Below are 23,496 nucleotides of genomic sequence, written 5' to 3' on the forward strand. Positions count from 1 at the left end.
CTAATCAATATCATCCCCGATCAGAAATGACTGAACGTGACCTCAGAAGACTTTCCCCAGCCTTGTGCTGATAAACAGGAATCCGCCACATAACACATAAGTTGTGAGTTTTTCAGTAGCTTTCTATGAAGTATCTATAAAACAGATGGCATCATAGGTCATACAAGCACAGTCATACAAGCACTACAATCTCTGTCCTCAAGATCCATGCCCTAGGCCTGCGCCGCCTCTCTGTTCCTCCTCTCCGCCCTCCTCGCCACCAGTAACACTCCCAGGCAGGATTCCTCCTCTTCAGAGTTTTCAAATTCTCACACATGTGCTGGGGCGAGCCACAGAACTGACAGGAAAAGGTGGAGGAATCCTGCCCAGGGGCGTTCCTAATGACGAGGAGGGCGGGGAGGAGAGACGGAGAGGCGGTGCAGGCCTAGAGCACAAACACTGTAGGCCACGCCACTTTGACACATGAGCGATAATCACAGCCCTCTCCCGCCTCTGTTTCACGTGATCAGCTCCTAATGTAAGTCTATGGAGTCCGACTGATTATGCTGACACAAAGCGGGGAGAGGACCGATCAAAACTATGACATGTCAAAAGTTTTCTATGATGACAGTGACACTTTAATGAATAATAAGAGAAACACTAAAGTAAGTATTAGAGAATGGGGAAGCATTAAGGAATGGAGTTTCATCCCTTTTGGCGTGTTAGGGAAGGTCATTGATCTACTCTCCATGGCATTAGTTTATACACTTGACAGTTCATTAAGTGGCAGTATCTGTTACTCTGTCCTGTTAGTGGGATCTACTAAGTAATATCCCTTTATTTAGAAATACTATTTAATAACATTGAGCACATGATGTTCTTCTGCTATGATGGTAAATAGAATATTACATATCGATATTTGATATTACTCTCAAGAGTTAATCATGGAAACGTATAATCAATTTTAGTTAAGAGCATTGCTGGGATAGGATCCATTTACGACACTAAAGTATGGGTACAAAAATGTTTCTTTGGGGTTTTGTCATGTATTAGGACCATTAAAGGGGTTGGCCATTTTATAGTAAAATTGCTCAGTGTACAGTTTTAGTAACTGTACTCGCTGTATATACTGACAGCAGCTCCCTGTGTACCTCATAGAGCTAATATCACACTCCCCTCCTCCAGGCTGGGCTGCCCTGCTCTGTGGTGGTTCTGTCCATAAGATGGCTGACATGGAGGAGCATGTGACCATGCCCCGCATCCCCCCCCCCCCCCCCCCCCGGTGTCCACCACTGAGCCTGTATATTTCCTTGGAGGACACTGGGGACGGGGACAGGTCACATGCTCCTCCATCTTATGGACAGAAACACCACAGAGCAGGGCAGCACAGCCTGGAGGAGGGGAGTCTGATTTTAGCTCTATGAGGTACACAGGGAGCTGCTGTGAGTATATACAGTGAGTACAGTTACTGATACTGCACACTGAACTATTTTACTAACCCCTTTAAAGGGAACCTGTCACCCCCCGTGCCAGGGTGACAGGCTCCCGACCCCCCGCTACAGCCCCCTATACTCACCTGATCCCGCCGGGTCCCGCTTCTGGATCCGGTTGGGTCACAGAGATATCAGCCGCTGCAGCCCGGCGCGCGCGCGCTCCTGAGAAGAGTCCAACGCTCATAGAGAATGACGAAGAGTCCAGCGCTCCGTCATTCTCTATGAGCGTTGGACTCATCCGACCGGATCCAGAAGCGGGACCCAGCGGGATCAGGTGAGTATAGGGGGCTGTAGCGGGGGGTCGGGAGCCTGTCACCCTGGCACAGGGGGTGACAGGTTCCCTTTAACCCCTTCAAGACCAAGCCTATTTGCACCTAAAAGACCAGGCTCATTTTTCAAAATCTGACCTATCTCACTTTATGCGCTTATAGCTCAGTGATGCTTTAACGTATGCTAGCGATTCTGAGATTGTTTTTTCGTCACATATGGCACTTTATATTAGTGGCAAAATTTGGTCACTACTTTGTGTGTTTTTTGTGAAAAACATCAAAATATCATGAAAAATTGAAAAAATTTGCATTTTATGAACTTTGAAATTCTCTGCTTCTAAAAAAAGAAAGTTGTATTACATAAATTAGTTACTAAGTCACATTACCAATATGTCCTCTTTATTCTGGCTTCATTTCATAAACATATTTTACTTTTTTAGGGTGTTACGGGGCTTAGAAATTTATCAGCAAATTACCACATTTTCGTGAAAGTTTCCAAAACTGATTTTTTTAGGGACCAGTTCTTATTTTAAGTTTATTTAGGAGATTTGTATACTGGAAACCCCCATAAGTGACCCCATTTTGGAAACTAGACACCTTAAAGAATTAATCTAGGGGTATAATGAGCATTTTAACCCTACAGGGGCTGGAGGAAAGTATTCACCATTAGGCCGTAAAAAAATGAAAAATTAAAATTTTCCAATAATATATACATTTAGATAAAAGTTTCTCATTTTCAAAAGGAACATGAGAGAAAAAGCACCCCAAAATTTGTAACACGGGTTCTCTTGAGTACTACGGTACTCCATATGTGGGCGTAAACCACTGCATGGGCACACAGCGGGGCTCAGAAGGGAAGGAGCGCCAATTAGCTTTTCCATTGCAGATTTTGCTGAAGAAGTTTCCGAGCGCCAGGTGCATTTGCAGCGCCCCTGTAGTGTCAGCAGAGAGAAAAAACCCCATAAGTCACCCCATTTTGGAAAGTTCACCCCTCAAAGAATTCATCTTCGGGTAGGATGAGCAATTTGACCCCACAGGTGTTAGAGGAAAGTATTCAAAATTAGACAGTAAAAATGAAAAACAAATTTTTTCCAATAATATGTTCGTTTAGTTTGAAATTTTTTTTTCACGAGGAAAAAAGAGAAAAAAAGTACCCTAAAATTTGTAATGCAGGTTCTCCTGAGTACAATGGTACCCCATATGTGGGCATAAACCACTGCATGGGCACACAGCGGGGCTCAGAAGGAAAGGAGTAACAATTAGCTTTTTCAATGCAGATTTTGCTGAAGAAGTTTCTGAGCGCCAGGTGTGTTTGCAGAGCCCCTGTAGTGCCAGCGGAGTAAAATCTCGCCATAAGTCACCCCATTTTGGAAAGTGCACCCCTCAAAGAATTCATTTTGGGGTGGTGAGCATTTTGACCCCACAGGTATTAGAGGAAAGTATTCAAAAGTAGACAGTAAAAATGAAAAACTCAAATTTTTCCAATAATATGTTCCTTTAGTTTGAAATTTCTCAATTTCACGAGGAACAAGAGAAAAAAAGTACCCCAAAATTTGTAACACAGGTTCTCCTGAGTAAAAAGGTACCTCATATGTCGGTATAAACCACTGTATGGGCACACATCAGGGCTCAGAAGGGAAGGAGCGCCAATTAGCTTTTTCAATGCAGATTTTGCTGAAGAAGTTTCTGAGCGCCAGGTGTGTTTGCAGAGCCCCTGTAGTGCCAGCGGAGTAAAATCTTGCCATAAGTCACCCCATTTTGGAAAGTGCACCCCTCAAAGAATTCATCTTGGTGTGTGGTGAGCATTTTGACCCCACAGGTATTAGAGGAAAGTATTCAAAAGTAGACAGTAAAAATGAAAAACTCGAATTTTTCCAATAATATGTTCCTTTAGTTTGAAATTTCTCAATTTCACGAGGAACAGGAGAGAAAATTCACCCCAAAATCTGTAACGCAGGTTCTCCTGAGTAGAACGGTACCCCATATGTGGGCATAAACCACTGTATGGGCACACAGCGGGGCTCAGAAGGGAAGGAGTGCCAATTAGCATTTTCTCTGCAGATTTTTCTGAAGAAGTTTCTGAGCACCAGGTGCGTTTGCAGAGCCCCTGTAATGTCTACAGAATAGAATCCCCCCAAAAGTCACCCCATTTCGGAAAGTACACCCCTCAAAGAATTCATCTTGGGGTAGGATGAGCATTTTGGCTCCACAGGTATTAGAGGAAAGTATTCAAAATTGGCCAGTAAAAATGAAAAACTTGAATTTTTCCAAAAATATGTTGGTTTAGTTTGAAATTTCTAAATTTCACAAGAAACAGGAGAAAAAATGTACCCCAAAATATGTAACGAAGGTTCTCCTGAGTACAACGGTACCCCATATGTGGGCATAAACCACTGTATGGGCACACAGCAGGGCTCAGAAGGGAAGGAGCGCCAATTTGCTGGAGCAAAACCGCAGCTAGTAACAGTTATTAGAATAGCGCAGTTACTAAAATACAATAAAAAAAATTAGATTACAGGTAATGTGGGGTGGTTACGGACAGTCTGGGGTGGTTCCGGGTAATCTAGAGGTGGTTACGGGCAGTCTGAGGTGGTTACGGGCAGTCTGAGGTGGTTACGGGCAGTCTGAGGTGGTTACGGGCAGTCTGGGGTAGTTACGGGCAGTCTGGGGTGGTTACAGGCAGTCTGAGGTGGTTACGGGTAATCTGGGGTGGTTACGGATAATCTGGGGTGGATACGGTCAACATGGGGTGGTCACAGGCAACCTGCTGTGGTTACGACAACCTGGGGTGGTTACAGGCAACCTGGTGTGGTTAGAGGCAACCTGGGGTGGTTAGAGGCAACCTGGGGTGGTTACGGGCAATGTGGGGTGAATACGGACAACCTGCTGTGGTTACAGACAATCTGGTATGGTTACAGGCAACCTGCTGTGGTTACGGACAATCTGGGGTGGTTGCGGACAATCTGGGGTGGTTGCGGACAATCTGGGGTGGTTACGGACAATCTGGGGTGGTTACGGACAATCTGGGGTGGTTACGGGCAACCTGCTGTGGTTACAGACAATCTAGGGTGGTTACAGGCAACCTGCTGTGGTTACAGGCAACGTGGGGTGGTTACGGACAATCTGGGGTGGTTACGGACAATCTGGGGTGGTTATGGACAATCTGGGGTGGTTATGGACAATCTGGGGTGGTTACGGACAATCTGGGGTGGTTACGGACAATCTGGGGTGGTTACAGACAATCTGGGGTGGTTACAGGCAACCTGCTGTGGTTACGGATAAACTGAAGTGCTAATAGGTAATCAGAGGTGGGTACCTGTAATCTGGCGTGGTTACGGGCAATCTGGAGGGGGTCACTGGCAATTTGGGGTGGTTAGAGGCAAGGTACAGTGTTCAGAGGCAAGGTGCGGTGGTCAGATGCAAGGTGCGATGGTCATAGGCGACGTGCGGTGGTCATAGGCGACGTGCGGTGGTCAAAGGCGACGTGCGGTGGTCAGAGGCGACGTGCGGTGGTCAGAGGCAAGGTGCGGTGGTCAGAGGCGACGTGCGGTGGTTGCGTGCAATCTGGGGGGTTACATGTAATCTGGCATGATTACGGGCAACCTGGGGGGGTTACAGACAATCTAGAATTGTTACGGATAGAGTGAAGTGCTTATAGCTAATCTGGGGTGGTTACATGTAATTTGGGGTGGTTACAGGCAATCTGGGGTGATTACGGACAATCTGGAGGGGGTCACTGGCAACGTGCGGTGGTTACTGGCAACGTGCGGTGGTTACGGGCAACGTGCGGTGGTTACGGGCAACGTGCGGTGGTTATGGGCAACGTGCGGTGGTTATGGGCAACGTGCGGTGGTTACGTGCAATCTGACGTGATTACGGACAACCTGGGGTGGTTACGGGCAACCTGCGGTGGTTACGGGTAATCTGGGGGGGGGGTTAGGGGTAATTTGGGAGTAAACTGCAATTATTACTATAATAAAAAGTGTGTGTTTTATTTTTTTGTATGTTTGTCACTTTTTGTACTTTATACATTCATGTTCACTGTATTACTATGATTACTGTGATATTTTCTATCACAGTAATCATAGTTCAGTGACAAAGACCAAATCGGTCTCTGTCACTTAAAATTTTCAGAGCTTGGCTGGTTGTGGAGCGCATGCGCACTTCATAACCAGCCAGGACACGGAAGAGGAAGGAGCTCCAGGAGCAGGTGAGTATATGGGGAAGGGGGGGGGGTGACTGGGGGACGGGGGTGACAGGGGGGGTGGGGGGCGACTTGGGGGGTGGGGGGGACATCACTTTTTATCCCCTATCACCAATCATTCATGGTGACAGGGGATAAAAAGTGCCGGCGGCACATGGCACAAGCAATCAGCGGTATATAGTATATACCGCTGATCGCTTGTACCGGGACCCCACAGGGGGGGTCCCGATGACTGCCCCATGCTCTCCGCTACCTCCGGTGGCGGAGAGCATGGGGCTTTCATTCATTTTTCTTGGATCCGATGGCCGCCACGGGAGGGGGGGTTAGTGACTGGGGCACTAGGGGGCTGATCTGGGGTCTGATTTTTACTTATTTCATCTCCCCCCACCGTGGATTCACGGTGGGGGGAGATGAAATACAGCGGCGGCACCGGCCCATTAGTGACCGCCGTTTCGGCGGTCACTAAGGGGTTAATGGGGGTCAGCTGCGGAATCGCAGCTGATCCTCATTATCTCCGGTGCTGTACACAGATGAGAGCGGGATCGCTGTCCCTGCAGCGATCCCATTCTCATCACAAAGCCCCTGTCAGTCAGGAACGTATATGTACATTCCTACTGCACGGGGCATGTGCAATAGGAACGTATATATACAGATGGCTGACGTGAAGGGGTTAAGGATTTGGGATCTCTTTGCACTTTCTGAGTTGATGGTAATAGCTATGTTTGAAAGAGATACCATAATGACTATACAATCAGCAGATGAAGGTGGTGACTTTGTGCTGGTGGATATGAATAGATTATATATTTTCATTTAACAATGGCCGTTATTTAATCACAAAGGCCGATCACTTTTATTACTGAGGAGTCCTGGCTGGAGTGTATACACATTGTATATACTCCGGCTGGAATTTCATGCGGCCACACAAAAAACTGACAAGTCAATTTCGTGTGACCATTAGAGATGAGCGAACCTTATCATATACAGCAGCGACAGGGAATAGAGATGAGTGAACCTGGAGCATGCTTGAGTCGATCCGAACCCGAACTTTCTGCATTTGATTAGCGGTGGCTGCTGAACTTGGATAAAGCCCTAAGGCTATGTGGAAATCATGGATATAGTCATTGGCTGTATCCATGTTTTCCAGACAACCTTAGAGCTTTATCTAAGTTTAGCAGCCCCCGCTAATCAAATGCCGATTGTTCAGGTTCGGATGGACTCGGACCCGAACCCGGTTCGCTCATCTCTAGTGGCCACTATTCAATGAATAGCGGCCGCACAAAATTGACTGTGGAGACAATGTAAAGTGTGGCTCCGGCTGCACTTAACATTATCTGCAATGGCTAATTGGAATGTGGGCACACCTGAATGTGTCTGCATTTCAATTTTAAAGAAGTGATGTTCATCCGGCCAGTACTGCAGTACTAGCTGAGGTGAACTTCACAGACAGTGGCCGTTCTATGACACGGCCATGTCACAGAACAGCCTCTGTCTTACAAAGTGTGAATGTGGCCTAAGACTGCTATGAGATTTTTCTGCTGATCCCACAGAAAGGTACCAGCATGAGCTTAGAGGGGTTTTCCGGGTTTATAACACAGGATATCCTGTCCACAGGATAAGTCGTCAATGTCTGATCACTAGGGTGCCAACACCTTGCACCCCCACCAATCAGCTGTTAAGGGGAGTTGCTGCATCAGCAATCATACACAGCAAACAGTGTTGGAAGCTCTGTGCTGTATACTATGTAGTGGTGGCAACCGTGGCATGGGTTACTGCAACACAGCTCCTATTAAATCAACCCATCCCACTGCTACACGGTAGATGGTGCAGGACTTTGAGCACCAGTGCCAATGCAGTGGCTACCCTGAACATCTGGTCAGTCATGGTGCCGATCACACATTGGTGGTATGGCTTGGGGATCAATGTTATAAACCCAGAAAACCCCTAAGGCTAGGTTGACACTGTGTTTTTGCAGTCCATTTAACATATCCATGTTAAATGGTTGCTTTTAACATATACAAAAACATGGTCACGTTTTTGTGTGCACTAAAAAAAAAAAACTCATCAATTTTAATCAGTTTTTTTTTTTTATAATGGAAGTCAATGGGAAAAAAGACCCAAATGGATTGCACGCAGTTGCATCCATTTTTACATCGTTTTTTTTCTGCAAAAATTGAGTGTAACCCAGCCTAAATTTGACTTTCTGTTTCCAACACAGAATCCTTACACGATCACATTCTACAAACTAACAATGGTTCACAAGGGCAGACTCAAAAGGGGAAGATTAATCAAGATGTGCCCCTGGCATACTTTACGGAAGAGCACACACCATGGCACACACCAGCCATATCCCCATTCACCTGATGGGCCGGCAAGGGGGGGGGGCGCAGCAAGGCGTAAAGGAGGTGTGGCCACTCACAGGCATAAATCATGATACAGATCCACACCTGCTCCCGTCGTTAACAGAGTCTTGACAAATATTCCCTCAAAATGTCAGGGACACCAAGCCTGTGCCAGAACCTGGATGTATATAGTGTCGGAGTGGGGTATCTGGGGCCCAACAGAGGAAATGATCCTGGGGGCACACCATTGAAGAACCATCTAAAAACAACATGACAGTCAGTGTTTGTGCAAGTTCTAAAGCTGGGGGCCCACTGGAGGATTCTCTGGTCCTCTGGTGGGCCATTTCGACACCGGATGTATATATCAAAAAGATTCTGTATCAACCCTCTTATAACAGGGACACGATAGACCCTTTAAATTGCCTTGAAGGGTTTGCAATTGACAAGAACTCTTGGATGGATGGTGCTGATGTGAAGTCTGATTTCTCACAACTCATACCTGAAAGATTTGAGTTGAAAATAGCCTAAGGGATCGATGGGAGTCCCAACAGTTGGACCTCCAATAAATAACAATTTATAGCAAATTCTAGCAACATAGTTATCATTTATGTCACCCACCGTACCTGCAGTTCTCCTTCCATAACACTTAGCAGCTTTACAAGATCCTCTTTGGACGGGTCTTGTATTTTTCTGTTTTTTCTTTCGCACAGTCCTGAAGTTTTAGCATGTCTTTTGACAGTCGCAGAGACCTGTACATCTCCTTCCTTGTTTCTGTGGATTTTATTCTTGTTTTTGCCATCACTGCCGAGATTCTCATTTTCTATTGCATTTCCATTGTTGTAGCTGGAGAGCTGCCCAGCTGTCGAGCTTTCTCCCCCTTGATTTCGAGATCTCATTCCTACCTAAAACCCAAGAAGAAGATGAATAAAATAATTTTAGGAGAAAAAATAAATAAATAAATAAATAAATAAAAGAAGTCATTACAATACTACCCTCTACAAAATTTTTGTAAATCTAGCCAAACCTGCTTTGAAAGTCATGGTAATTAAAGGAGAAGTCACACGGAAGTACAAAAACTGCAGGCAGGCTGGTGGGGGCAGTAAAATAATAACTGAACTCATCCGTCCTTGTGCTGCCGATGTGTCGCTCCCGGGTCCCATTCAATCAGCCGGCTGTCATCTTTAGCTTGAAACCGGGTATGTCACATACCCAGTTCTCCAGCTGAAGTGTCACGGACCGGCTGAGCAACTGCCTGCTCAGCCAGTCAGAGACTAGGACAGTGTCCTGTCCCAGTCATTGATTGGCTGGGTGGGCAATCACTCAGCCGGGGACATGACGGTGCAGTTAGAGGAGCTGCAAGTCATCGGCTGATGTAAACGGTTCCTAGGATCGGTGCATCGGAGGCACGAGGACGGGTGAGTTCAGTTGTTTATTATTTTCCTGCGCCCACCAGCCTGCCTGCAGTTTTTGTACTTCCGTGGGACTTCTCCATTAACTCTATCTATCTAACTAGTCTCAGGAAAAAAGCGGCATAACAATTAACCTGGGGCGGTGCCAGCCGGTAGGATCGTAGACCATGGATCCACTTTGACGGATCATCTTTGTCTGTCTATCTATCTATCTATCTATCTATCTCTCTGTAATATACATGTATATGTAAAACATCTAAAAGCCCGGTCCTTCACCAGCTGTGCTATGGAAAAACACAATCCCCTTATGTTTTCCTGACTGGGAAGTCATTTGCTTCGTTTAGCTGCATCATCAGCAAAGTAGGAATTAGCTGATAACCAAGTTGATGTCTTAGCATAGTTACATGGCTACATGGCCTATATGTAAATATGGTAATTTGGGAAGGGGATAGGATTTCCATTTTAGGAACCGGAGATTTGTCTTTGTTTAACCATGCACTCATATCCTTATGTTGTCATAGCAAGTGAATCAAATAACCATGCTCAGCATTTTATTGAACACACCGATTTAAAAACCACAGTAACATCTTTGATCTGGGAGTCGAATATGATATTGTAAAATCATATTATTCAAATCAGGAATCATATAAAAATAAAATATATGCAAATACACAAATTCTTCATATTAGATTATATACAGCCAATGTTGTTTTGTATTTTGGGTGGTCGCGCATAACATTGGACGGGACCCCGCTACAGCCGCTGACTGGCTGAGCAGATCGCACATGCCACTACCCGGGGACCAGAACGGCGATATGTTGCCACCAGCACTGGAGCAAGGGAGTTAAGAACACGTTATTTCTTTTATGGCCCCCCAGCACTCAAAAAATCGATTTGCCCAGACTTTGCAAGTTAAAGTGTACCTGTCGTTATAACTTTCAAAATCTAAATCACCAGTAGATGTGATATAAAGCAAGTTTGCAATTTACATTCATTATTTATTTTTTAGTTATCATGGAGAACACGGCACTTCCTGTTTTCTGACTGTTTTTTTTTCTTAAAAAAACAGGAAACACTCAGAAAACAGGAAATCCCGTGTATCCCAGGCCATCTGAGCGCTCACAGAGGGACACATTGAGCTGTGACTCTTTGTACCGGCTGGAATTTCTATGTTTATTCTGTTTTTTACAACCAGCACGTCAGAAAATCTGCCTTCAGGAGACGACCTGGATTTCTGGTAAGTACAGCTTTGTTTTACAGCATGATAACAACAACAAAAAAATAATGAATGTATATTGCAAACTTGCTTTATATCACATCTATTGCTGATTTAGATGTTTAAAGATATAACGTCAGTGACACTTTAAGGTGGCTAAGATAGCTCCACCACAGTGCTCCAAATGGCCTTACAACATGCCAGATTAAACTGCAAAGTGCATGGAAACAGTGTAAAGGATAAAATTAAGAGAGTTACCTTAATCCTCAGCACCCCCTGTGCAATAGGGAGCTATCAGCAGGTTAGATTAGTCTGACCTGCTGATAGTTTCCCTTTAAGGAAGACTCTAATGTCCCTGATTTGACTTGACATCTGCTTTTCTAATATTCTAAGTAGCTGTTATTAAACACATCTCTGGTCATTCCGCCTCATATTACTTATCCAGGAAGACATTACACACCTTATTTTGATGCTGTAATCTTTTTTTCTCCATGCACTACAACCACGCCTGTGCATTTACAATTGTTAGAAGGCCAACAGGAACAAGATGATGTGCATGATACGCTGTCTAGTACTAGGACTGAGGGGCATGTGACATAGTAGATAACGCTCTTCTACCTGACTTCCAATAATAACAAATAGGATTCCCATTAGTCAGCTACTGGCAAAAATATTGAGGGGTCAGGACAAAATATAGCAATTAAGAATAGCAATAAAAAAGTCAGCACAAAAACAATTGACCTGTTGTTTTTCTTTGCCGACACTATGAACGCTATTCATGCAATGGAACATGCCACAATAGTTGGGTTTTTTTTCATCATGGATCCCTCGCATGGTACATGTATAAATTAACTCCTTTTTATGAGCATTTATTTGGGTATTTTAATAAAAAATAATAATAATGCTTTTATTTGTATAGCGCCAAATCCACATAGTTTTGCCAATTTTGCCAATGTCCCAGTAAGGGCTCACAATCTAAATTCAAATCCAAATTTGTTTTTTGCCACAAATTACATAATTTGCAAATAAATATTGTCATTTTTGTTGAAATTCCATCAAAATCTCTGCAAAAATATTGATATTTTACCGGGAAATTGCAAATTTGTGGTGAAATAGCACTAAATATATATAAGCAACAGTGATACGTGTCACTTATTCATACATATTATATAAGACAAGATGTTGATTACAAGTCACTCAACTAGTCAGTGACTGGGGTGGGACGCCGTTCCAGTCACTGATTGGCTGAGTGGCCAGTCCATCAGTTGGGACAGGCCTTTTCCTCCGATTCGTGACGTCATCACAATTTGGGGGGAAATGCCTTTCTGTGGGGCTCCCAAGCCCAATCCCCCGACTCACCATGGGCACGGGGAGAGGTAAGTTAGTACTTGTAACCAATTTCCCCCCTGTCCCTGTCGGCTTTTAAAATCCACTGGACTTCTCCTTTAAATATTTATATAGACCCTAAAGTTCTCTCCCCTTCTGGAGTTTTTCCTGAAGGTATCACACTATATTCTGAAGTTCTTTGAAGCTATCTGTAGGGCTTTATAAAATAGGAACTCATTTTTTTACTAGTTTATGGTTCCTATTTATGAAACAAAGGAAGAAAATGATTTCGGCATTTAATACCTAGAGCACTTCATAAAGTTGCATACCTCCAACATCTGAGAATCATTGGAGATACATTAACTTATTCTCAATAACTTTTTACAGGAAGTAGACAACTGGTGTTTCCCTTTTTTTTCTCTTTACAGAAAGAGGAACATTTCCCCCCATTTCTACTGGCTTTGTTTGGAGTGGTTTGGATGATATCACGAATATTACATGCTGCTGACAAGAAATAAAGCCTTTCCCTAGAGCATTAAACCTGACTTCATGGCTTCTAATTGCTTACAGAGACACAGAACGCTCACATCTTCCTCATATGCAGTATACAAGCTTGTTGGAGAAGAATATGACGTATACGTTACACATTACATTATAGCTACATGATAAACCGGACATGTTTTTAAATTAATTAAGTCCAAATAGTAAAAATAATGTAATAGGTTATGTTGAGTCTACAGCACCATATATTTTACAGGGAACCGATTTAGTTACACACTGTGACAGGGATATTTTCACTAGTGCATGTTACATCTGTTTTGCAGTATAGTCTATATACTTTCTTTTTAGGAACCAACTTTGCATGAATGTATCATGACACACCACCCAAAAAAATAGTTACTCCACCCACCACCTAGTCATAGAAAGAACAGGTCTGTTATAAGTAGAGATGAGCAAACCTCCCCAAAAATCTACTCAAGTGGTGATGCACAGCATTGTCATTTAACTTTTTGGGCCAACCAGTAAGCAGTGATGCATAGCACTGGCTTCTATACTTGAACAGGGGTTTCTTTCAAAAGAATAAGTGTCCCTGCCCCTCTATGTAGTTTCCGTGGTGTCTTCCACTAGGTGAGGCATACATTTTACTGAACATATGGACACAGAGAATGTAAGTAATCTGTGATGGGTGGCACCCACCCATTCACTGGGTCTCACTGCTTGGTAATTACAAGAGCAGAGACTCCTGCCCTTGTACCAACTCGCCCACCCACATCCATTTTTTTTATTATTATTCAGAACAAATCTGCTCTGATTTGATTCACTCATCTTTAGTCAAAAGGTTGAAATTTGGGAAAACATGAGCTATAAGGACCTAATCTTGAGAATACATAGCTGTATCTATTAAATGCCGACAGATGCCTAAGAAACCAATGTTTCTATGTGACACCACTCACAAACACAAAAAAATGACATGTGTTACATGAAGTAGTTCCTCTGGTGTTGTTGACTTCCTGTAATCTACATTACTTTATTATCGCCTATCAAATCCCTCCTGGCAGCACCTAGACCCGTCTCTTCCTTACTAGACGCTGCCCTTGGTGTTCCTCTGTATGCCTCTCCATACAAAGAGTAGTGCTGAAGATAACGTTCTGCCTTATCTAAGAGACTAGGAGTGCAGTGATATAGTAGGTGAGTCCACACAATCATACAGCTAATATATATATATATATATATATATATATATATATATATATGTCTATACGTTAGCTGCAGGTATAAAACTTCCCTGACTACTATTTCCTGTCTCTTCGGTGCTCTTTAAATAAAAAAGCTGCATCTCAGAGTCTCTCCATTTCCAACACTTTAGTTCAGCCAACAGCTATCGAAGCTGTATGACCACCTAAATAGTACGACCACATAAAGGTCCTTTTACACAGTCCGATATGGGGCTTCGCAAGGATGCACGGGAGCACTGATCAGCGAGATCGGGGCTTGTTTTGCAGTGCCAGGACAGGAGCCAGTGGTGCTGAGCTGAATCAGCTCAGCATTGCTTTGTCTCCCACTGAGGTTACACATGCCTCACATGACCTAAGACAGACAAAGTGGATGGGAGTGATGGTGTAAAAATCATACTTACCACTCTGGAGGATCCCGACCACCCAAATGGCAGCACAACCCAGACAACACTCTTAGGCTATGTTCACACAACGTGAACATCCGGCCGTTCCGTGACCCCGGCCGGGTCACGGGATGGTCGGTCTCTGCCCGGAACATCGCGGTACTTAAGTACCGGCCGGATGATACGTCCGGCCGCAGAGCTCCGATGCAGGCACATCAGCGCGCGCCTGCATCAGAGCTTCCCATAGCACACAGTGAAGCGAGTGGCCGGACCCGCTCGCTTCATAGTGTGAACTAACAGGGTTTCCTACGGCCGCAATTCATTGAATTGCGGCCGCAGAAAACTGACATGTCAGTTATTTGCGGGGCCGCACGGGATCCCGGCCGGAGCGTATACGATGTGTATACGCTCCGGCTGGGATCCCATTGAAACTAAGGCATTGTTCCACCCCGCAAAAACGATGGCAACAACGGACGTAGTTTTACGTAGTGTGAACATAGCCTCAAACTGGAGAGCAGTGGTCGGGAACCCAAGCAACAAGCAATCAACAGTATAGGGAGAGAAAGGGACCAAACTTCAAAAGAATGCAATCTTGCTAATACAAACCATTAGTAAAATCTGCTTTTTTTCATTCCCTGTTACTTAACAAAAGTTTAGGTAATGGGAATACCCATTTAAATAAAAAGTTTAAATTATTATGCCCATACAGTATCTAATAAACTATTAATGACTCGTAACAATTAAGCCTAAAATCATTCACAGCAAACTCATTTGTGAGGATAACATTCACCACACTTGTTATTATCCTGCTAATGCAGTAATTTCCTGTTCACTTTGCATCCATTGTCCAAAAAAGAATAGAGAAATGGTTTGCCATGCACTTAGTCAGGTCCTTGGCAAATGTCTTAAAAGGACTCTAAACCTAGAATTGAATAAGAAAAAATAAGGGAAAAAAATGTGGCCCACACTCGCAGACTGTAAGAATTTCTTTAACTCCTGAAACTTACAACACAGTCAGTTCTGTTTTCTTCAATTTTAAGTGACAGGTGTGTGACATTTATTTTTTTTTTTTATTTTTTTTTATCCTAGGGGACTTCTATGAGCAATAACTTGTTTGCTCGTAGAGATAAATGCAGGACCTATGTACTGCGTTGATCATTGAATCTGCACTCATTTGCTACAGCCTGCTAAAGAAAACTGTAGCAATTGCCAAGCCATGGCAGCAACCAAGGCCTAGCAGAGACCTCGAGATGCCTTTACAACGGATCGTGGGAAGCCACTCCAGCCACCGATGACAGGTATTTATAACATTTCAATGGCAGTTAATTTAAACAGACATCACTTGATGCCGGATTAAACACTGGTAGATATAGTAGTATTTTAAAGAAGTATTTACTGGAATATTATATATATTCTATGTATTCTTTATTATATACTAAGGCCCAGATGTATCAAAGTGTATAAAACTGAAACTGGTGTAAACTGCCCCTAAGTGCTAGGCCCCCCAAGATTGTCCTTGTCTACTTGCCAGCCTGATCCTAGGCGGTCAGTCACAACTGGTCAACAGTCCCTCCCTACGCAAAAGTGCACTAAGAGACGAACAGTCCAGATAGGCAGATACACGTCAAACCTGAAATAGCAAATACAGTACCAACTCATCAGGAAAGTGGGAAGTCAGAGAAGGGTAACTCAGAGGTCAGACAATCAAAACAGCAATACAGATAAAATGCCAGCCAAATCTACACAGGACTTATAGCAAGCACTAAATGAAGGGCCAGTGGTATTCTTATGTGAAGTCAGAATGGCAATCCAGGGCATGATTGGACCAGTCCTCTGACATCCAGACCACACAGGCTAGAAGGAGTAAAGGCCGTATTACATGGCATGTTTTTCCGGGGGAAGCGAGAGCGGGCTCTTATGGCATCTTGAAAGACCATGATTAGCTGACATTGAGCATGTTGGCTGATCATTGCCTTTCAATATGTGTTATTACCGTTAACGATTATCAGCCTGAATGGTCGGTAATCGGCCAAGTGAGGCTGATAATCGTCTCACAAGAGTGTCATTCACAAGAGTTTAACCGTCTGCAGCTCAGAACAAGGTCAGCGGAAGAAACAGACGGGTGTGATGGTAAAACTGCAAGAAAAGGAATAGAGCACTGTTCAGACAAAAAAAAAAAAATACATGCCCCAAATTATGGTCAACAGCACCTCCTCTGTCATACTTTATAGACAGAGACTAGTACTGAAGCCCGTGTGGGCACAGATGTTATATCATGAGAGCTAAGCTGTGATTGCTTTCTATCTGTCTAATACTGAAATGTGTCCAGTGTTTACCATTTTTGTCAGGCTAGGTTCACACAATGTCTTTTTTTGGACGTTTGACGGTTGTCTTTGTGGCTTTCCGTCATTTTGAGGTCAAATAACATCCGTTATCTTTAAATTACGGGTGGTATTTTAAAATAACGGACATTTTTTGACCTCAAAATGACGGACGTCCACAAAGACGGCCATTGAATGGCGAAAAGAAGAAGTTGTTTGAACCTAGCCTCCGATGCATTTCCATAGACTTTAGTAGAGCACATTATTAGATTAAAAAACAGCTGTTTTTTACCTGTTTTACAGCTGTTTTTTTTTATTTATTTTTTTATTTTACAGCGTATTATTTCAGCCTTTCCCTCTTTTTCTATGAACAACAGTATTTTATTATAAATCAGGAAATAAAATTGCAAGTATACTTTGGGGGAGATTTATCAACCATGGTGTAAAGTGGAATTGGCTCAGTTGCCCCTAGCAACCAATCAGATTCCACCTTTCATTCCTCACACACTCTATGAAAAATGAATGGTGAAATCTGATTGGTTGCTAGGGGCAACTAAGACAATTCTACTTTACACCAGTGTGATAAATCTCCCCCTTTATGTTCAATAAGAAAAGGTCTTGATGCAGTTAAACTTTTTGGGATCTATCACGTGTATTTCCTATTTTTCAGCTACTAAAGTCTGTTCAGCAGGACAATAAATTGTTCTAGAATTCCATTCGGAGGACTTGTCAGTTCTGCTGAGAATTCATCGACAGCAAATGTGGAACATCTGCAAAATTCTGCATTGTGCTCCTCCTTTACTATCCCATCTCGGTATGAATAAAACAACACCCGTCTAGTACTGTCAGCAATGACCGAACAGTGTCAGAGTGTGTAGCGACACCATCTCACTGGTAATAGCCAGTTGTCAATTTACTCAATTTACAGTTGTAAGATGTTTCAGAATTGATATTTCATAGAGAACACAATTATTTAATAAAAGGAAAGCTGGCCCTCAGGAAAGCTGGCCCTCTCCAAAATGTGAAATTCACAAGTCGAGGCTACAGATCGCCAATATTTAAAGTGTCAGCAGGAATAGATATGACAGATATGTCACTCTGCAGTGATGTCACACTGGCCATACAGCACTCCAAAACGCTGGATAAATATTCAAGAAGAAAGGTGGGCAGTAGTACTACCCCCAGTGCACCAAACTGACTAATTTACATATTTATAAGGGCACTGAGATTTTCATTTCAAAAATTAAATCAGCAGGGGATGTGAAATAAATCATGTTTGCTATTTATTTATTAATTTATTTTAATTTTTAAAAAAGCTATACTTACTTGTATGCAGGTCCAGTCTCCTGAAGGCAGCTTTTTGGTCTTGTGCTGGTTGAAAAAAGAGAGACCAAACATCCTGGTCATCTGCACATAGAAAAGGTATCAGTCATGTGACTGATGGACACATTGAGCTGTGACTCTCTGTACTGGCTGAAACTTCCTGGGTTTAGTCTCTTTTTTTTAACCAGCACAAGACTAAAAAGCTTTAGGAGACTGGACCTGGATACAGGTAAGTATAGCTTTGTTATACAGCATGATAAAAAAAAAAAAAAGAATTAATGTAAATTACAAACATGCATTATTTCACACCCCCTGTTGAGTTAGACAGGAACCCTTCACCCAAAACTACACTGAGGATGAAGTGTCCCTGGCACTAGGGGAACATAACATCAGATTACAGTCTTCTAATCTGCTGTTAGTTTCCCTTTAAAGGAGAAGTCTGGCCATTTTCAAAATCCAGCAGCCAGCAGGAGCAGGGGGGAATTTGATCAAGAGTTAGAACTTACCTCTGCACGTGCCTGCGGTAAGTGGCCAGACCGGCCTTGAGACCACCGCCAGAAGGCATTTTCCCCCGAGTTGTGGAGGGACAATGCCTGTCCTGGCTGATGGACTGGCTGTGACTGGAGCGGCCAGTCCATCTGCCGGGTTGGAATGTGTCAACGCCGGAGATCCCAGAGCCCGGCGGGGGTCCTGAGACTGGTCCTGCCATTCACCGCAGGCACAGGAAGAGGTAAGTTTGTACTCCTGATCGAATTCCCCCCTGCCCCTATCCTCTACCAGATTTGAAAAATGGCCGGACTTGGATTCATGGATATTGATCTTCAAGAAACTCCTTAAATGTTTCAGATTATAGAACCTCTTAGCAGGTAATGAAAACTGGAGTTGGACTATGGTAACCCTTCCCTCAATCAGCTGCTTGGTGTAGATGAACCACAATCTTGAAATGTAACAACCATGTTTACAATTATTTCCAGGGCCAAGAGTAACACTCCAAGCAACTAAACATATCCTAACAAGGCAACTGCAAAGTGGGTGTCCGACAATGAACAACTCCAGACATCACCGAGATGAAATTTTACCACTGTTTCTTCAACTACATTGCACATAGCAACGGTGCCTTTATACATTCTGTGAATCATGCCACAGGTCACATGACACCAAATTGCGAACTAACAAAAAAAATGGCATATATGAATGTGGCAAATCACACTACGGCTAAGTGCACACTATGTGATTTTGTGTCCGTCATTGCCCACAGCGGTCAAAAAGACATCTGCTATTTGCCGATGACAGATGTCTATAATGATCCTGATCTTTATTAGCGGCTGTCTATTTAACGAGACAGCGGCCTTCCAACGAAGTCAAAACAGCCAATCACAGCACTTTTCCAAAGTAATCGGGGGTGTACCAGTTATATAAGAAAAATGCATAGCAGAGAAATTAATGGGAATGTACCATCAGGCCCCGGCTGAAGCACTGGAGGTGGGCCGGCCCACCCCCAGTGGGAGGAAACCCCACCCCTCTATGATACGGCTCCATTGATTCTAATGAGCAGTCTCATAGAGGGTCGGGGTTTCCTCCCACTGGGGGTGGGTCGGCCCACCTCCAGTGCTTCAGTCCGGGCCTGATGGTACATTCCCTTTAAAGGAAACATTTTTTTAATAGAAACGGTAGGGCACAGGGGGAACATAACAAACAATGTTAACTCACCTCTGCCTATACCCAGGGCAGGCATGTTCCCCTCGAGTACTGACATCATCACAACTCAGGGGGTCCTGGGATCAGTCCAGTGGCGCATGGCGGGCACAGGGAGAGGTAAGCAACCTCTGATTGTTGTTTCCTCCCCTTCCAACTGGTAGCATTTGGCTACAGCCACCATTCTCCTTTAATCTTAAACAATAATTTCTGACATGTACTGGAGCATGTGCAGTTAAAAAAAAGTAAGAAAAAAAAAAAATAATAATAATAAAAGGCAACAATATCTATAAGCCTAGTTTAGCCCAAAATACCCTAAAGTGCAGATACTATGAACATCAAATACATAAAAACTTGAAAAAGTTTTATTAAAGCCAACTGGTTATTCAAATAAAACTGGGTTCACACTACGTTTTTGCAATCCGTTTGCAAAAAACGGATGTATTTGTGTGCATTCGTTTTGATCAGTTTTTCCATTGACTTCCATTATAAAAAAACGGATCAAAACGGATCAGTTTTTTTTAACGTACACAAAAACGTAGCTGAACTTACTTTTGTGTCCGTTAAAAAAAACAACATGGATTCATTTTGATCCGTTTTTCTAATAATGGAGGTCAATGGAAAAACGGATCAAAACGGATGCACACAAATGCATCCGTTTTTTGCAACAAAAAAAAAAACGGATTGCAAAAACGTAGTGTGAACCCAGCCTAAGACATAAAACTAACAGAAATACATGTAAGCAAACTGAGCAATCAGTAGTCACTAAGCTACGCTTCAGTACTAAAGTGGGGACCAGTACTGTCTAATATCTCCAATACATGAAGAATAAAAGCATGAATTATTTTCATAATATATTCTTCATAGTCATTGTGCTAGATGAAAAGCAGAATCAAAAACAAACAGGTTTTATATCCAAAAGTCGAATAGTAAGCAGCAAGGGATTTTCCATTTTCAGAAAATACTTATTCATTAGAAGAGTCCCATCATAGACAGTATAAACTTTGCGTCTAACAAATACAAATCCCGTCCCTTCAAGAGATATTTGCAAGCCCCATATATGTACAGTACCAGGGAAGTCAGGATGTAGCAGTGCTGTATAGGTTAGCATACTGAGGATGTAGCAGTGCTGTAGAGGTTAGCATAGTGAGGATGTAGCAGTGCTGTAGAGGTTAGTGTACTTACCAGGGTGTGCTCGCCCAGTCTCTACCTTTCTGCCCCTCATTCACCGTCTGTGAACCTTCATCTATCTTTGACTGGACGTGCTTTCCCTTTCGGCACACTTCTACTGACTGGAGGAGAAGTCACTCCCACTATTATCTAGACTTCCTCCCATGTGCTGGTTATTCAGTAACTCTGTATATGGGTGATGTATGCAAAGAGCTACATAGAGAATGTGCTCAACATGATTCCGTGACTGTTAGTGGATTCCTCTTACCACTCTGGACTTAAGCTATGTAAATATACAAGACATAGAGATATTGCTCTGTCACTTAAAGGGGAACTCCAGTGAAAATCTTTTCCTTTTGAATCGACTGGTTTCAGAAAGTTATATAGATGTGTAATTTACTTCTATTTAAAAATCACATGGGTAGAGGAAGTGTGAAGGTTTTTCATCTTGGACATTGCAGAGGAAGGACGCCAGCTAGACAGCTCTCTACAGTGGTCCTCTCTGGGCCCCGGTCCTCTGCCACTTAGGTCAGTCTTAGCCAGAACCCTGTATGGGTAGGACGTCAGACAGGACACAGCTAACAGTTTTCTTCTCCATAATGCTACACAACACTATGCAGTGTTGAACTTTTTTAAGAGAGGACAAGTCAGAGACAACCTCAACCCACGTCGTGGACTAGGAGAGTCACAGAGCAGGACAGTATCCGCAGACAGCAGTAAGCTAGGAACTGATCCGGATAGAGCAAAGTTGCGATAAGCCTAGGAACTCTCGCAGCGCAGTTGTCAGCAGGGAACCCTCAGCATTCCACTCATCCCAGCTAACAAGGTCTAGGGCCTTGTTTCACCCTTATAGGACGGGTCACCCAACACTGGTGGGCATTAGGTGGTGTGAAGACTGACAAGTCAACTCAGTCAGCATGACTGTACTCCTCGCTCTGTTCCTGTCGCAGATCTGGTTATTGTACAATAAAGTGTCTTATCAAGTGCTTTATCAAGCGAACTATCAAGTGTAACATAGCTCGTCAAAGTAAAGCTGTATAACTTGCCGCACACAAGTACCTTTCAAGTAAAACCAAGCCTATTTATGATAAAGAGTCTCCGTGATTCTTCTCCCCACACCGACACAGTATACACTACAGCCTTGGGGCATTTTCTCTTTCTGTGGGTGGTAGTTCCGATCTGGGAGAGTCACTACACCCCTCCAGCCCACCATGACATCATCCCAAGGGACCCCGTAGCAGCCCGGCAGGACACTGTCAACAGGGGAAAAAGGTACAACCGGCCTTCTAAACTAAAAGCAGGTGTGCCACCACACCTGTGTGCCCAACCGGCATTGGCGTCACAAAATAACATCTTAAGGTCCGGCTGTAGCTCTGCAAACCACCACCGGAGTGGCGTCACACACCACCATCTAGCAAGTGACCGGCCGATCCTCAGACACAACATTACCGGGGATCATAAGCACCACCACATAAGTTCCGTAGGATTACTACGGAACTTACGTAGTGGGAACATGGCCTAAATATGCTGACTGTATATGCTGCGGTGTGAATTCAGCCTTCTAGTGATATAGCAGTTACCATGCATGGCATGAGACCTGAGACTAAATTAATGTTATAAAGTCAAACTTATCATGAGCTTGACTATTCGAGTCATAATAATACACACATATAGGAATCCCAGAAATCTGTTTCCGACGTTTCCAATGGCGAAGAATGACTTTTTGTTTAACAGAAACAGCTATTATACATATTAAAAAGCCCTGACCTGACTGATCCTGAATAATGATCAGCTCATTGATTTGAAGGGCTGGGTAAAGTTTAATAGGTTACCAGTTAACCACTACACTGACTTCATTACACTATACTGACCTCACTGTTCCCACAATCCTGCCTTTGTCTGGGACTCTGCACTCATATGTGTCACACTTACGCTCCTCCTCGTCTGCTCAAATTCGTTTGCATGAAGAATGATTATTAAGGCTTTCAACTTGTCTTTCAAATATTAAACTACTCGTGAAGATAAAGAGTCCGATATACAGTGGTGCCTTGGATTACGAGCATAATTCGTTCTGGGACTTTGCTTGTAATTCAAATCCACTCTTAAACCAAAGCAAATTTTTCCATAAGAAATAACTGATATGCAGACAATTGGGTCCACACCCCAAAAATAATGATTTTATATTTTGAATAACATGTAAGACAAATGAAACAAACATTTATAAACAGCAGAATATGTGATATTATAAGTTACTGTACAGTATAGCAATCAGCATGTGGAGTATAATGTATAGTAACTGCATAACCCTGATAACACAGCAGCAGTTTGTAGATACAGGATGGGACTGCAGATCCCCATAATGCAGTAGTGTAGTACAACAGGCTAGAATAGAGAAGCAGAGCTGCTGTCAGAGGTCTGTGTGGTCACATGACAGCAATGGGGAAGGGGTGTGTGCTATGTATCATTTGCATAATCGTTAACGATTAACGTTCTCAAACGACCGCTATTGTGAAAGACCTGAAAATGTTCACTCATTTCCATGGAACGATACTCGTTACTTATGATCGTATTTGCGATCTTTTTAACTTCGCTATTTCTTCGCTATTGCGTTCGTATCTACTGCGAACAACCGA

General features: G+C 43.3%; 1 protein-coding gene across 5 annotated transcripts in view; it reads right to left on the reverse strand.

The window, feature by feature from the left end:
• The window catches only part of FILIP1 (filamin A interacting protein 1), a 123,436-nt gene that overhangs the window by 46,307 nt on the left and 53,633 nt on the right, over nt 1-23,496 (reverse strand). For 4 of the 5 annotated variants that reach the window (XM_069974652.1, XM_069974648.1, XM_069974649.1 and 1 more), the window contains exon 2: nt 8,908-9,186. In XM_069974652.1, coding sequence (XP_069830753.1) covers nt 8,908-9,180 — 273 coding nt within the window. In that variant the 5' untranslated portion in view covers nt 9,181-9,186. Of the gene's footprint in view, nt 1-8,907; nt 9,187-20,878; nt 20,991-23,496 lie in introns of those variants that run through there. The other variant, XM_069974650.1, reaches the window with a different exon arrangement.

Source organism: Dendropsophus ebraccatus, chromosome 6 (genome assembly GCF_027789765.1).
Source record: "Dendropsophus ebraccatus isolate aDenEbr1 chromosome 6, aDenEbr1.pat, whole genome shotgun sequence".
NCBI lineage: Eukaryota > Metazoa > Chordata > Amphibia > Anura > Hylidae > Dendropsophus > Dendropsophus ebraccatus.